At 46.0% G+C, this 16,952-nt stretch overlaps 1 protein-coding gene across 1 annotated transcript in view; it reads left to right on the forward strand.

Moving 5' to 3' along the window:
- The window catches only part of MYLK (myosin light chain kinase), a 331,787-nt gene that overhangs the window by 205,792 nt on the left and 109,043 nt on the right, over window positions 1-16,952 (forward strand). Inside the window, exons 12-14 of the mRNA XM_032797034.2 lie at window positions 3,476-3,613; window positions 11,155-11,352; window positions 12,859-13,105. Coding sequence (XP_032652925.1) covers window positions 3,476-3,613; window positions 11,155-11,352; window positions 12,859-13,105 — 583 coding nt within the window. The remainder of the gene's footprint in view (window positions 1-3,475; window positions 3,614-11,154; window positions 11,353-12,858; window positions 13,106-16,952) is intronic.

The raw sequence follows: 16,952 nt of genomic DNA on the forward strand, positions 1-16,952 counted from the left end.
GTGTGTTTGAAAAAAATATGTTCTGGTTTCTTTGTAGTCAATCTCTTCAACCGTTCATTTATTGCACTCTGATTAGATTGTAACCCCCTGGAGCAAGGGCTGTTTTTTGTTCTGTGTTTGAACAACACCTAGTACAGTTGGGTCCTGGTTATGACTAGAGCCCCTAGGCGCTATGATCATACTGCTACTAGGTGTCATAATTTGAACACTAGTGCTCGTTATCTTAGCAATGATTGAAAAAATTAGGTTTGTTCAATCTGAAGAAGAGAATTGTAGGTGGACCGGGAGGGGCATGATAAGTCTTCAGTACGTTAAAAAGTTGTCATAAAGAGGACAGTGATAAATTGTTCTCCTTATCCACTGAAGACAGGACAAAAAGTAATGAGTTTAAATTGCAGCAAGGGAGATTTAAGTTAGCCATTAGGAAAAAAATCCTAAATGTAAGGCTAATTAAGCACTGGAACAAAATACCTAGGGAGGTTGTAGAATCTTGGTCACTGGAGGTTCTTAAGAACAGGCAAACACCTGCAAGGGTCTAGACAATACTTAGTCTTGCTTCAGTGCAAGGGATTGGACTAGATGGCCTGTCAAGGTCTCTTCCAGTCCTACATTTCTATGATTCTTTGATTGCACTTTTCATTTCCCTTGGAATTCTCACTCAGAGCAGGTGCAACTAGGAGCTATTAGAGTACTGTCAGAGTCTCATAAATGCTCACATCCATTGCTTCAGAGCTGCCTTCTCTGACATATGTGTGCTTTAACAAGCGTGAGCATCAGAAAACAGTGTCATTTCCACTACTGGGTCATAAAATATAATGAGAAATTAAGTAGTAGACCATTTAAAGTAAATCTGAAAGGCTTAATACTACATTCTTAAGGAGAAGTTTAAAACAAACAATGTCTGTGTATTGATACAGAACATGTTTATAAGGATAGGAATGTCTCCCTAGAGGTTATGATATACACTGTGCCTTTCTTTCTGCTCCTGAAGAGACCCTGCTCAGCTTTAGGAATTTTTTCCCGCTGCTGATATTCAGCCTAATTTTCATGCCCATAATTTCATTCCATTTTTGCCTTGTCCCACCTTAATTCTTCTTCCTCATTAGTGTTTACATCCTTTTTCCCTTTCCCGTCCAGCTCTTTTTTATTGAGCTAAACATACATTGTTTAGATATCTTTATGCTTTCTGTAAAGGTGAAATTCAGCTATGTGTAGAGATTGGTACAAGCCTAAGCACTGCTTAAATTCAACCTAAGCCTTGTTTCTGAGACTTAAGCGGTGCTTGGCTCTCTGCACTTCATCTTAAAGTGTCAGGTACTATCGGTCAGCATTGGCCAGTCATGATGGCAGATTGCTTACTTAGACCTTGATCCTGCAAGTTGCTACACATGGGTAGAGCCGCCCTTCCACACACAGCCCCAGTGAAGTCATCAACACTGCATGTGTGTGGCGGGGTTCATCTGCTTGGAACAACTTGCAAAACTGGAGCCTAAACTTGTAATCACTCTTTGTTATATTTAAGATGTAATTATTTGTAGTGGTTTGCTCTTCACCACCACTGCAGATGTCCTTTAACTTTGATACAGCTTTGTATAAACAGCTGGTTTCATTCCCATGCATAAAACATGCATTTTTGTGGTGCACATTCGGAGGAGTTAATGCTGTTGACGCATTGTTTTTTGAGTTTTGTTTTTGACATATTCCTTCTGCAGTGACTAAACCAGTTTAACATATTCTGCGCATGCTGTGTAGTCTCATCTCTTGATAACAGAACAGAAATTCACCTGTTAAATTATACAGAGCAAGGAACTCAAACATTCTAGTAAATGTCCTGGTCAGTCTTAGTGGAGTACTAACAGTAACAATGCTGTTTCCACTCTGTGTTCTTCCTGTTCCTTCTTTTTTAATTTGCCTGCTCTGTTCCTCCTCTTTGCATGCCTTCTTCCTTCTCTCTGTATTTCTAAAGTGTTAAGAGGTGCTGGGATAAAGGGCATTCTAGAAGCATTATTTCTCAGTGTCATTTTTGGTCTCTACTCTCTCCTATTTCCTGTCCTATTTCTCTCTTCCTCCCCTTCCCACCCCCATTCTATTTATCTCCTTCTCCCCCTTTTAATGGCTGTCCCCCATCCCCGATCTTTATTCCTTTCTGTGTGGTGCTTTGCCAGCCATTAGAAATGTAGCAGAGGAAGCTAGCTTGGATTGCACATGGTAGCAGTCCTTTTCCATAACTTCCTTTCTCTGACATTCTCCATGAGTGAAGCATGAAGTACAGGGGGAGCTAACAAACCCTAGTAGCTTATTGCTGGAGTTGGGCCTGAACCAAAATCATGACCATTTTACCTACACAATGCCACTCACACTGCAAATAGGTGCTAGATATGTGAAGCATGGTGGAAAACTAGGCATTTCAAAAGCTAAGCCCGTTAAATTCAACTGCAGTAGGTCTGAGTTCCCACATTTCTTACCAAACAAGCTTTGATCTCTTTCTATCCATCCCTATGGGAAAGTTTTCCTGTACCATAAGCCTCTGGGACAAAACCTCATTAGAAAAGGCCCCTTAGACAAAAACACTCTAGGGAGAATTAGGGCAAAATCTCTTGGACAGGAACAGACACAAAAGAAGCTGTTCTTGTTTATGGAGGGCCATGAATGTGTGCTTGTCATTGTACAAGACAAAACAATCTCTGCCCTCAGCCAGCTCACAAGATAAATCAAACAGCAAGTGTTCCCAAGTGACTGACAGGTAGTTGATGGCTTGCTATATTTGGCCACCACCATTACGTTGGCTCCATAAATGCCCTTCCTCTGAGCTTTTGAGCAGAAGTACCTACCCTTATCTGATGCATCTGTCAGGATCTAGCCAAATAAGCTGATTTCACACCATATGAATCCCTCCAGACAGACCGTAGTAGGAGTCTCCAGCAATCCTGGATAATTTTTAACGAAAGGAGCTGTAGTTTCATTATATACCCTAAAGTAAGGATAAACAGAGCTCATCCTTCAGGGCATAAGTCAATTGCCTCAGGGGGCAGGAAGAAATCTTTCCCATCATTGCATATTTTGCTGAGTGTAATACAGGACAAGGGTGAAGTGGGTTTCCATATTCCACTATGAATTTAGTATTCATGAAAGGAACTGGATTGTTAGCTATAGAGAGTGAGTCTCTGCATAAGGACAGGTGTATTAAAGAAAATTAGTTCAAACTTCTCCATGCTATCCTGCCAATATACCTGAACTCTGAGCTGGAAGGATTGGGGGAGGGAGGACACTTCAGTCAATACTTTTACTCAGTCTTTGACCTCTCTTCGGGGCTGCCAGCAAGAGAGACAGCCATGTTGGTGGTGGGTTTTGGAGATGTGTATACCTGTCTAAGAACTGGACTGAGACCACCCAACTGAAATCATCCTGAGTCGAACAGCTAACATGCATAGTGAGAGTTCCCAGTAAGAGACCTGTTTTTCCATTGTTTCCACAGAAAAGAAAAGCAGCAAGAAAGTGGAAAGCGCACAGTCTGTCCAGACTAACAAGACCTTTGCACCAGTCTTCCTTAAAGGCCTAACTGACCTCAAGGTAATGGATGGAAGCCAAGTAATAATGACTGTGAAAGTATCAGGTAAGTAACCAAGTATCAGCATTATTTAAAAGAAAAACCTTGGATGCTAGACCTACCAAATAATTAAAATGTGCAGTGTTTGCCTTTTATGTCATAGTGAGAGAGACTTTGTAATTAAAATTGGCTCTTTGAAGCACTATATTTAACAAAGCAAAAATCAGAGTCATCTAAATTGAACCTGAAGGTGGATGAACGCTATCTATTGTTAGTGTTCAGATCTGTAGAAGGATCTCTTTATTGAAATAATAAGCAGAATAATATCAACTCCTTGTTGAACTGAAATTAAGTCTTGAAGGGCTTATAGTAGCCTGTGCTGTGAACCAGACAAGATTGAACTGCTGTCAGCTGGTGCAAGATTAGTGCTGCAGAAAAGAGATCAGCTGTAGTGTGAACTTTGGTAACACAAATCTTTGGCAGCTAACTTTGATCAGAGGATCTAAAATGTAATTTTATAGCTTACACCTTTATTTATTTATTTTTTATCTCCAAAGAGATGTACTAAAAAATATTCAACATTACCTCCTATCGCAGACATCTCCATTGACATCCATGGCTTTTTGAAGATTGATTACCTTACTCACAGAGTAGTACCTTACTATTCAGTACTCCTATTTATTCCGTATGGGATTGTGTGAGGGCAGCGGCATATTATCGCCTAGGCCAAGGGTGGTAAATTTGTAGGATCGGCAAATTTGCTCATGCCTGCTCCCCAACTCCGCCCCTTCCCCAAATCCCCGGCCCACCGCCTCCCGCAGGCGTGCTGCGCGAAAGCGCTGGGACGGAGGGAAAAGCGAGTAGCGGCACTCAGAGGAGGCGGAGCAGAGGTGAGCTGGGGCCCGGGGGTGGGGCCGGGAACCACTCCCCGCCCCAGCTCATCTCCACCGCTGCCATCACCCAAACGGTACAACTCCTCTTCTCCCCACTCCCTCCCTGGCTTGCTGCGCGAAAGCGCTGGGAGGGAGGTCAGGAGGGAGGGAGAAGAGAGTAGTGGCATGTTCAGGGGTTGGCAGAGGTGACCGGGGGCCGGTGGGTGCAGGGAGTAATTCTTGGGGGGGGGGGGAAGGGACCCGCTCCCTGCCCCACTTCACCATCACTCCACCCCCGCCATCCCCCGAGCGTGCCACATCTCCCCACTCCCTCCCAGGCTTGCCGCGCAAAACCGCTGGGAGGGAGGGAGAAGCGAGTATCAGTGCACTTGGGGGATAGCGGAGGTGACCTGGGGCCGGCAGTGGCAGGGAGTAACTCTTTGGGGGGGCAGGGAACCGCTCCCTGCCCCAGCTCACCATCACTCCACCTCCGCCATCCCCCGAGTGCACCACAACTCCCCTTCTCCCCCTCCCTCCCTCCCTCCCAGGCTTGCCGCGGGGGAGCGGAGGTGAGCTGGCACGGGGGTGGGGGGCAATTTTTCGAGGGCCTAGGGACAGCAAATTTCTTAATCCACCACTGTGTGAGGGGTAAAGTACTACTCAGCAGGAGTAAGGGTATCGCCTGCTTGACCCAGAATTGAACTATTAAAAACAAACAAACCCCATCCCTACCACCTTTTGGCTAAGATCTTCCCTATCGAGCAACCAACATCTCATGGAAAACCTTCTACTAGAAATAATTTTGCCTGTTACAATAATTAGAGTAGGTGACTGGGAGACAGCCTTTTGGGCAAAAGTTGTCATTGTACTTTGTGCTCTCACTGGGGACCTCTGCTTTAAGCTAGCGCCTGTTTCTTTTGGTGTTCATCCACTGCTTCAAGTAGATGCAGCTGTGTATTCCACTTAGGATCCGGCATACTGGAGCCAGAGAATTTTGCCTCGCAGTATCCATAGGAGGCAGTGCTCATGCCTGTTGCTCATTACCCCTCCCCTGGCTATATGAGGCAGCACCACCTCAACCCCCCTCAGTCCCTTCTTTCTGCTTGTGGCTGGAGTCAGAGCTCTGTGTGGTTCTTAACTTCATAATCTCTCTCTATCGTTTAGTGACTTTTCTAGTTGTATATTGTTAGTACCCTTAGTTTTAGTGTTAGTTAAGATTTATTGTGAATTAGCTTTAGTTCAGTATTTCCCTGGTGATGCCCTCACTGGGGTTTAAACTTTGTCTGTTGTGTTGGGGGAGCGACCCCATGTACGATGCTTGCTGTACTTGGGCAAGGACCATGTCAGGGAGTGGTGTTTAATTTGTAAATCATCCACAAAAGGGACTCAGGTGGCTAGGGACCTTTGCAGGTCATGCGGCCTGCTTCAGCACCAAGGCCTATATCAGACTGAAGGTTGCCCTTGGGTTCTGAAACTGCTGCTGTTTCGCACTCTGGATCTGGTGCCTCACTGAAGAGATGGAGGAGCTGATCCCACTCAAGTGCACCAAGGAAAAGGTTGCATAAGACTAACTGAGACCACGCCAGGTCTCATGGAAACTCTTTTCCAGAAAGAGCATGGGCCAGCCTGGTGGTGTTACCAGCATGCAAGGTGGAGCAGGTCCCTCTCACCACTCCCCAGTACTGTGTAGGAGGTTAGAGACCCTGTACTGTCTACTCTGGTTCCAGCTCTAAAGTGTCTGTTGTCTGGTACCTATATAGGTGATGTCTATCAGGCTGCAGTGGGCCTCCTCTGCTCCGACCTCTGCCTTAGTCTAGAATTTTTCCAGGGCTAACCTAGGTTATAGCCCTGGTGGGTGGGTGAGCCACTGAACTTTTGTGTCTGTTGGTACAGCACTTCAGTGTTTCCCTTTTGTGGTCTCTGGAAGTGGGGCAGTGCCAGGCTCTGTGCAAGGGTCCTCCTCAGCACCAGGAAACTCCTTGTTACTGTGCTATGCTCAGTGCCTCCAATGTTACTGTGGCAGCACTCACCATCCTCCACTTCATCACTGTCAGCGACATTGTTACTACTCCTGGCTTCAGGATTGGTGCCACTCCTAGCACCGGAAACAGAGGTGTACTCGGTACTGGTGGTATCATTTCCACCATTGGGGCCAGTCCCTCCCTTGTTCTGGGTGACGGCGGATGAGTCAAACCAGTTACTTGCACCCTCAGGGCTGGCTCCATCTTTATTCCTGGGAATCCGAGACTCCTTGGCGTTCAGGTTGGGTTCTTCCTCCTCCCACTCTCCATTACCTGGCATACATTGAGGGCTGTTCATGGAGCACCATGGGCACCAGGATTGGCACTCATCTTTTGGTCAGGATGGGGACTCCTGACCCAGCACCTCCTGGTCATCAGTGCCTTATTCTTTCCCACAGTGGGATCCATGGAACCTGGGGGACACTCAGTTGAAGAGGTCACACTCCCTCAGCTTACCCTAAGGTAAGATCACCAGGCAGATCAGTGGCAGGGACCGTTGATCTGCTGCAGATCCAGGCACCAATTCAGCCTTCGTCTTGCAGAGCCTCCAGAGTTGTTCTGTCCAGGTTCATCAGTCCAGGAACGGGATCCAGCCTGGTGCAGTTAATGGCCTCTTTTTTTTGTCCCCAGACAATTTGTCAGTGCCTGGCTCTTCCTCTCCTTTAGTGCCAGAAGACTTGAAGGCCAACCAGGACATTTTGCAGCACATGGCCGCTTCCCTGGGCATTCAGGAGTTCCTGAAGAAGAATACCCATTAGTCGTTGGATATCCTGCAGCCATCTGCCCCTGGGAGAGTGGTTCTCTCTATTAACTGTGTGTTCCTAGATCCTGCAAAGATTCTTTGGAGCACATCTGCTTTGGTAGTCCCTCTGCAAAGAGCTTGGAGAGACACTATTTTGTACCGGTGCAGGGATTTGAGGGCATTTACTCCCATCTGGCCCCAAATTTCTATGGTTGTAACTGCCATGAAAGATAGACCCTGGCAGGGCAGATTTAAGTCCACTTCTAAGGACAAGGAGTAGAAAGCTCTAAACCTCTTCTTCCCCAAAAATGTAGATTACAAGCCAGCAGGCACTGTTGTCCAGATATGATTTTGTGAATTGGATGGCTATGTCTAAGTTTGCAGATCAGTTGTCTAAAGCCTCTAGGGAGAAGTTTCAGGGGTTCATCGCCAAAGGCTGCAAGGTGGCCAAGACATTGCAGTCCACATGGGATGTCATAGACATGTCGATCAGAGTGATGGCCTCAGCAGGGACCATGATAAGGGTCTCCTTGCTGGAGAACATGCGCGTTGTTCCCGACATGCAACAGACTATGGAGGATTTACCCTTCGACAACTGAGTGCTTTTTTTCAGACAAGATGGACAAGACTCCATTTCTTCAAGGATTATAGGGTTACGTTATGTTTCTGGGGAGGTGTATATTCCAGCAGTGCAAAGGCACCACTATGGTGGTCAATAGCAGCAGCAATACTGTCTGCAAAACACCTTTGAGCACCCTGTCCCTTCCCCAAGACAATGGAGCTACCTCAGAAAGGGGCATAGGTCTCAGAAGAGAAAGTATTCAGGTCTGGGATTTGGCCAGTCAACACGACCCTACTCTCTGATGTTTCTCTCTCCCGCTACTCCACCCCGAGCTCCCATTTTGACTCTTTTGTCCAGAGCAATGGTCCAGTCATCACCTCTGTTCGGGACAGGCTGGCTAGCTATCGCAATGCTTGGGGCTTAATTACCACTGACAGCTGGGTCCTGAGCACTGTCAGATTGGGCTGTGCCATCCAGTTTCTCTCCGCCCCACCCTTCCTCCCTCTCCCTCCTCGGGGACTGTTCTCACAAGATACTATGTCTCGAACAGGTCTGCTCTGAGAGCAGTGGAGAAAGTTCCTCCAGAACACTAGAGTCAGTACTTTCTGGTTTCCAAATCCAAAAGGAGGGGGTAAGACCTATTCTCGTCTTTTGCAATCTCAACAAATATGTCAGATACTTGAGGTTCTGAATGGCCATCCTATCCACTATCCTCCCCCACATTGTTTCAGAATGACTGGTTTGCTGCTCTGGACTTTCAGGATGCCTATTTTCATGTGGTGATTTTCTGAGCCACAGAAAATTCCTCTGGTTTGTCGTGGCAGAGTGCCATTTTAAGTTCATGATGCTTCCTTTCAGCCTCTCATCTGTTCCGCCCCTGTCCCCTGGGTATTTACCAAGCGTGCAATCATGGTGATGGTGTACCTCAGAAAGAAGGGAATCCATATCTTCCCATTTCTGGATAACTGGCTACTGTGGGGCAGACCCAGAGAGGAAGTTCTGGCTCATGTGCATACTACATTGTATTTACTTGACCATCTGAATCTCATCCTAAACACAGAGAAGTCAACTTTGGCTCCCACTCAGAAAATCAAGTTCATTGGGGCACTAATAGACTCTAAGAGTTTCATAGCATTTTTTGTGATTGATCATTTTCAGGCAATTCACCACCTTTGCCTCGGTCTGCAGTCTCAGCCCTCCATAATGGTTCGATGTGCCTGAGGCTCTTGGGCCACACCTCCACTTGCACACAGGTGGTTCAGTTTGCAAGGCTGAGTCTTTGCCTTCCTCGAATGTGTCTCAGAACAGTTTACTGCTTTACTCTTCATCCCTTGGACAGATTGGTCTGTCTCCCTCTGCTGTCCTGGTCGTCTTGCAGTGGTGAACACTTATGGAAAATGTATGTCAGAGCATTCCTTTTGTCCGGCTCTTACCAACCAGGTCTGTGGTCACCAACACCTTCCTGGTGGACGGGAGCACATCTGGGGTCCCTGAAAGTTCAGAGTCTGTGGTCAGAGCAGGAGACCTCGCTGCATATCAATGTACTGGAGCTTCAGACCATCTACAATGCATGTCACGCCTTTCTGGACTGTATGAGGGGCTCAGTGATTCACCTACGTACCAATGCCACCGTGATGTATTATGTCAACAGGCAAGGGGGAGCACACTCCAAGGTGTTCTGCTAAAAGGCAATCAGATTATGGCAATTCTGCATTGAGGAGAGTATCACTCAATAGCTGATCACTTGCCTGGTGTCCAGAATCATCTCGCAGACCATCTCAGCAGGGCTTTTTCCCTGAGTCATGAGTGGTCCCTGAAGACAAGCATCCTGTGGGTCATCGTTGTAGCATGGGGCATTCCAGTGATCGACCTGTTTGCTACAAGGGAAAATAGGAAGTGTCATCTGTTCTGCTCTTGAGGGGGCCTCAGTCTAGGCTCCCTGACTGATGCCTTCCATCTCAGCTAGCAATCGGTTCTCTTGTATGCTTTTCCCTTGATCCCAATCATTCTACAGGTCATCCTCCAGCTGAAAGCGGATTGGGCCAAACCCAACCTCATTGCCCTGGCATGGCTGAGGCAGTATTGTTTCTCCAGCCGCCTTGTGCTGGTGATTCAGCCTCCCATAGCCCTTCCTCCCCATCTCGACCTATTCTCCAAAGAAAAAGTTACTTTACTGCCACACCTCAGTTTCATTTGAGCCAGGGAGTGTATTTACTTGTGTTCTTTCCAAAGCCACATTCATGCCTGGAGAGCAACATCTCCAAACATTAGATGATGTCTAACCTACCTGAGCAGGACTAAATTATTTGTGCTTCGCCTCATCTGTGTCATATGCAGATCATATGAAGGGGCAAGTGGTCTCTTCACAAACGATGTCTAGGTGGATAACATCCTGTAACAAGACTGCATACAAAATAGCTTCAACTATATCTCCTCAGCAGGTGAGAGCTCATTCTATGAGAGTGCAAGCTACGTCAATAGCTTTCCTCAGTGATGTTTCAGTACTGGACGTTTGCAGGGCTGCCACTTGGCTGTCCATACATACATTTACGAACCTTTATGCCATTACTTTGTCATCCAGAGTGGATGCAAACGTTTAGATAGAATCTGAGCCCAGCCTCTTGGGGTGGGTACTGCTTGTGAGTCACCCAAGTGGGATACGCGGCTGCATCTACTTGAAGAAGAGGAAATGGTTACTTACTGTAACTGTGGTTCTTAGAGAGATGATATGGATGTGTATTCCATGACCCACTCTGTCTCCTCTGCATTGGAGCCTAGTCTTTGGATGTTGAGCACGAAGCAACTGACGGGGGGCGGGTCAAGGCAGCACTGCCTCATATAGCCAGGGGAGGGGCTATAGGCGTGCTGCACAAGCACTACCCCCTAAAGATACTGCTAGGCACAATTCTCTGGCTCCAGTGTGCTGGGCGCGCACACACCTAAGTGGAATACACATCTGCATCACATCTCAAAGAACCACAGTTACAATAAGTAACTGTTTCTTCTGCTAGTTCTTCCCTACCTGAAATCACAATCTTTGATCACTTCTATTGTGACCCTAATAGATGATTCTGGCTTGAATTTGAGTGAGGCAGATACAGATTCAACTTTACAAGACGGTTGTGCTTCCATGCTGATCCCATACATGGTAGCAAATAGAAAAAGGAACTGTGGCCGGGGAGATAATGCAACAAGCTGTGTTATGTTTATACCAAATCTCATGAAACACTCGAAAGACTTGTGATCCAAGTCCTACCACAAAAAGGCACAGCACACAATAGATAATCAGTATGATTTGTGCCTGCTTATGCCATGGCTGAAATGGGTCTTTTCTGAGATCCTACGAAGCTGATGAGGTTGCGTCTCTTTTCAGTTGTGTTGATGCCTTTTGTTTTTTTGGTGTTGCGCAGCTAACCCACCTCCTGAAATTATCTGGCTGCACAATGGGAAAGAAATCCAAGAGACAGAAGACTTTCACTTTGAAAAGAAAGGCAATGAATACAGCCTGTACATCCAGGAGGTATTCCCTGAGGACACAGGCAAATATACCTGCGAAGCATGGAATGACTTAGGAGAAACTCAGACCCAAGCAACTTTGACTGTACAAGGTATGAAGCTGGAAGCTCTCTGAACCTTCCAAGTTTAGGAAGAGCACAAAGGACAGCATTCCAGTCTGCTGGATGAGATCTATTTAAAGTAGGTTGTGTATGTAAGGTATGTTGTGGTGGATACTGCAAGCACTCAGATCTGTGTGTCTGGGTTAAGAGGGATGTTGAGCAAAAGCAACTTCTCCATTTTTACTATGGGACTTCACATTATTTAAAAACCTCATCCCTGCACACTATTGCTAAGGACAGTGGAAGAATTCTGCTAAATACCACTTCAGATTCTGATTATCAAGGCTTACTTAGCTATGGACTTACTGTAAACCAGTTAATGCTGTTTTTCTTTCTAATTAAAGCACTGGGCATTTGGAAAACCTGCCCAGGAGCCAGGCATGCTGGCTTCTTTTATTATTAGCACTATAAGAATAATGTGTGAGGAATATGTGGAATCTGCAGTTTGAAAACAACCCCATAAATGAAGTCTGTGAAGGCAACTTTTGTGTGATGTAAATCCCATCCTTAATGTGGTATGAGGTACAGGGAGGGGGCTCTGCCCTAAGCTAAGTGCATGGGGTTTTAGGTGTACTCAACACCACCCCTTTTTAAAGAAAAATTCAGGGATGTAGTATGGTCAAGTCACTTAAGTATATGAGAAGCAGCCATAAGTCTTCAAGCACTCCAGTCTGGTTCTTTCACTGGGGCCCTCAGTAAATCAAATCTTCATTCAGTTTTCCTCTCTGATGTTAGAGGCCCAAGTTGATGTGGTTGGGTCTGTCTTTCAGATGCCCTGAGCATCTATAGCTCCAGTTCATGTTGTTTAGAATTATGGGTACTTGGTACTTTTGAAAATTGGGCCCAAGATGTCTCAATTTGGATATCCAAAATCAGAGAGGAGTTCCAGACTTTGTCCTGAATTCCTCTTTCCCAGTTTCCCTAAAATGGGAAATCTATTTCCCAGGAGTTATCTGATAAATTAATGTTTCTAAATGATTTGGAGGCTACAGGACTTAATCCTTGGATACAGCAGACTAGTGACTGGCACACCTGGGTTTGCAATGAAGAGGTGGCTTTGTCTGCCTTCCTCCTCTGTCCGACCCAGGATTCAGCCTTCAGGTTTCAGCCTCATGGCAGATCTGTTACACTAGTTTGTAACAGCCCCATGAATCACATTCCACTGACACCACACCTGCTTCCCGCATGTCCCCCTACACTAGAGAGAAATCCTCAGTTCTCCATTTAGGGCAACTTTGTAACATGGGCCTAAATCTGGCCAATAATGTGATCTATCATTGCTTAATATTAGTATTACTAAGAGTTTCTTGCAAGGCTAAAGGCCAGCTGTGTTATCAGGTTGGAAGATTATACCCTAAAGTGTTCAGAATTCCCTTGTGACCCTGTGATTACTTTGTATGTAGTGTAGGCAGTTGGATGCTCACACTTAGGTGTGGCCATTTCTCTTGCTTATTTTTTTTTTTAATCCCATATTGCTCCTTCATTTGTGTGCTACAGAACCTCAGGACGGTATTCAACCCTGGTTCATTAGCAAACCACGATCAGTGACAGCGGCTCCTGGACAGAATGTCCTTATTTCCTGTGCCATCGCTGGAGACCCTTTCCCCACAGTTCACTGGTTTAAAGATGGGCAGGAAATAATGCCGGGAGCAGGGTGCGAGATCCTGAAAAACGAGGACATCTTCACGCTGATCATGAGGAATGTGCAGCGCTGTCAGGCTGGACAGTATGAAATCCAGCTCAGGTACGTTCACCACAAAAAAAATACCTGGTAGCCATTTTTTGAGGTGCAGATTTATTGTTTCCCCAGCCTTTGGAGCACTTTGATGTAGTTATTTTCATCTCACTCCCACTTCCATCCCCCAAACTGCAACAAGGCCTCCCTCCCTTCTCCATCCCCTGAACAAAACAAGACCCCTCCCATTTACATCTTCCTTTCCTAAAACCTCCCAGCACCCTAGGAAGGCATAGAACCTCATGCTGCCTGCTTCATAACCTTGCATTCACTCATCCCATTGGCTTACATGGTGCTGTCCTGGACAGCTTGCCTGTTATTCCCAATGGCCAGCCATGGCCTTTCAATGTAACCAGTCCTCCCCTGATCTTATGGAAAGGTCTAGTCTAGCTCAATGATTACAGCATGAGGATGGAATTCTATTCCTGGTCTTGCCCCTGACTGCCTGTGTGACCTTGAAAAGTCACTTAATCTTTTGGTGCATCTCCTTACCCGTTTATAAAACAGATGTTACAAGGGTTCATAAATGGTGGTAATATGCTTTGCGATCCCTGAGTCAAAGTGCTGTAGAAATGTAAAGTACTATTTTGTGAATAATAAAGGAGCTGGGTCCATATGATAGATCAAAAGACCCATTTAAAGCTGCAACAGGAAATGAGGTGCATTTGAAAGAAAAAAAGGGGGCAGAGAGAAGGAGAGAGTAGGGGCATAATTTTCTTTTTAGATGCTGGGAAAAAAAATCAAGCTTGGTCAGTGGCAGTGGGAAAAGTAAAATACGTATCTAATTATAGATTTCATGGCCAAGCCTATTTGTTTACCATGCTCCCCTGCTATCTCATTGGCTTTTTTTCTAATGACCCCGGCTTTTTGAGGGAACAATCCCTCCAGGAAGGGCCATTTCACATGTTTGACTCACCACATGGGGGGATGCACTTCCCAGAGCCTCCTTTTCTTGACCCCTCGTTTGAGCTAAAACACCATTAGACATTGCCTTTTATTGAGCAAGATACTCCATGCTTGTGTTAATCCCCTAAAAACCTGGAAGGCACTTTTTAAAAATTCTCTAGGATTTGCCTTTTAGTCCGTTCTTAAAATGATGCTAGATTTGAAGGGCATAAACTTTGCTGTCGTTCTATGTCACATAGAAAGTGCTGTAGCTTTATTTCCCTCTTTTGATAGTGACAATCAGACCTAGAAACATATTCCCTTTATGGTCATAAACTTAATTGTATAACTTTAGACCAATATCATTCTGTGCTAGGTACCATACTTGGATCTGTTGCCTTATTTGGCCAATTTTTGTGACTTTCTTTATTAAATTTTATTTAACTTCCATGGATCTTTGAGCCTGTGACATCAGGTACAAATGCATTTGCTCTGATTGCACTATATGCTACCTTTTTAGTCCAGATTGACTAGTGGACAGTTTAGACAGGAACTTCTTCAGTGTTACTTTCAAACATTGGTACTCCAGTTCTAGTCACTCTTGCACACAAGTTATTTTTAACTACCTTACATAACACACTGTGCACCATACATTAGCATGACACTAAGATGTTAAAGGAGCACAGAGGAGTCACAACACTGATTCATTGGGGTATGTCTTCGCTGCAGAATTAGCGTGGGCTTTTACTCACTTAACCCTGCCACCCCTCCGCGCACACAAACCTCTCACTCACCGTTAAGTGATGCTTTCAGCCCATGCTAGGTGGCTTGACTGAGGGTGTGGAAGCCCATATTCTGTTTTTATTCAGGCACGTAACTGACCTTGCAGTGAGGACACAGGATTAATCATTCAAGTGCTGATAGTCCGTGACTTCTGTGTGCCCAGAAGGACAGACAGCTTCTCCCACAATTCACTGGGAGTGGCTCAGCTTACTGCAGCACAAAAAAAACCATGGGACATGTCCCCAGAATTCCTAGTGACACACAGGTGAATACAGCACTAGTGAGGACACAGTAACTCAAGTGTGACTTTGCAGTGTGGCGCACCCAAGCTAGGATAACTTGAGTGCTGATCACCCAGGCTAACTCTGCAGCAAGGACATACCTAAAATGCAAGGCTCTCCATACCATAAACGTGATAGACTAGAAAATAGAGCTAAGAGCATAAAATTCTGTAACAAAGCCAGTGCCATAGGAGATTTTTGGTGGGCTTGATGCAGATATGAAATAGCAAACTGAAGAAAGCATAACAGAGAGACTACATAAAAGTTGAAGTTTATTTCCTAATCCGTTTACAACAAGAATTGTTGGGGATCACACAAGGATAATAAAGCTATGTTGGAACTATTGTTGGATGAATTTTGAAAACCCTGATTACACTCCTCTGGTCTGTAAAAGTTTCAGTTACCATTCAGGGAGTAGAAATAAAACCATGTGCTTTAGCTAACCAACCACTCACCACAAATAATAGCCAAAGAAATTTCAGCTGGTATAAATCAGCATAGCTCCATTGTCGTCCATGGAGATGCACTAATTGACAGCAGCTGAGAATCTGACCCAACACGAATAGCCCACACTGTTCTGCACACTTGATTGTTTGTAGAGTATGGAAATATGTTTATTGCCAATCTAAACATTATCTGAGGCAGTGACTGCTGAATCTATTTGCCTTCTCTTTAACTACATGGCTCTGAGAGGGCTGGATGCTTCTGTGTCTGTGCTACTGGATTTTATAATAGCATGTGATGGGGTGCACCACTCACCGGTAGTCTGGCACCTCCTCTTCGTCACTCGGGGGATTAGCTCTCGAGGTTGCATGCCGCCACACCATCTTTCTCTCAGGTCTGTTGCTCCTTTCTCAGCCCCGGAACTGAAGTGTCGTCTTTGTGACTCAGCTGTCAGGCTAGGTCACTCGGCATCTCCCCCTTCCGGGGGTATATCAAAGTCTTTCCTTCAGCAGCCCTAGGCAGTTTTCCCAGGACCTATTCACTGCCTCAGGTGCCACTCCCTCAACGGCTGGTAGGGAACCGTGCACCCGCCCTCTACTCTGGGTTCCAGTTCAGGGACCCTCAGCCCAGCAGTTCTATGCTTTACTCTCCCAGCCTCTCACTGCTCCTTCCCTGGACTGCTTACTATTGTTCTTGGTGGTCCTCCCTTCCCTGGGAGTACCAGCGCCAGACCCTCCTCACTCTTTCCAGGGAGTGACTGCTCTTTCCCAGCAGCCACCCCCTCTGTTGCCAGCTTCTAGGCTTTATAAGCCCCACCTGTTCCTGCCCAGCTGAACCTTCTTACAATCAATTCCTTGCACCATGGCTCTTCCTCCAGGTGCAGCCTGTGAAGTTAATAGGCTTAGCTGATCGCCTTAACCCAGTGGTCCCCATCCTTTTCGTCTGATGGGCACCAGATGAAGGACCATGGTGGCGGTCAAGCATCCGCCGAAATGCTGCTGAATTTCTGTGGCATTTCGGCGGCGACGCCTCTCGATGACGCCGCTTGTCGGCGGCAAGCAGCATCATAGAGAGGTGTCGCCACAGAAATGCCGCAGAAATTCGGCGCCATTTTGGTGGATGCTTGACTGTTGGCCAGGACGCGGGCATATTTAGATGCCCCCGTGGGCGCCATGGCGCCCACGGGCACCGCACTGGGGACCCCTGCCTTAACCCCTTCCAGTCCTGTGTGGGGTGGATACCCCATCACTTAGCATAACTGAGAAATCCCAACAATAAAGCAGGCTAGTAATATAATGCACCAGCAGATCTTAAAACTTAGTCTATTTTTCTTCAAATTAAATGTACTTTGCCATTTCTTATATTAATTTTATATAGCACCTTGCATAAGCCATAAAGCATTTGCACAGTGACATCCTGCCCCCCTGAAGCTGATGGCAAAACTCCCATTGACTTCTACAGGG

The sequence above is a fragment of the Chelonoidis abingdonii genome, chromosome 10 (genome assembly GCF_003597395.2).
Source record: "Chelonoidis abingdonii isolate Lonesome George chromosome 10, CheloAbing_2.0, whole genome shotgun sequence".
In the NCBI taxonomy this organism is placed as follows: Eukaryota; Metazoa; Chordata; order Testudines; family Testudinidae; genus Chelonoidis; species Chelonoidis abingdonii.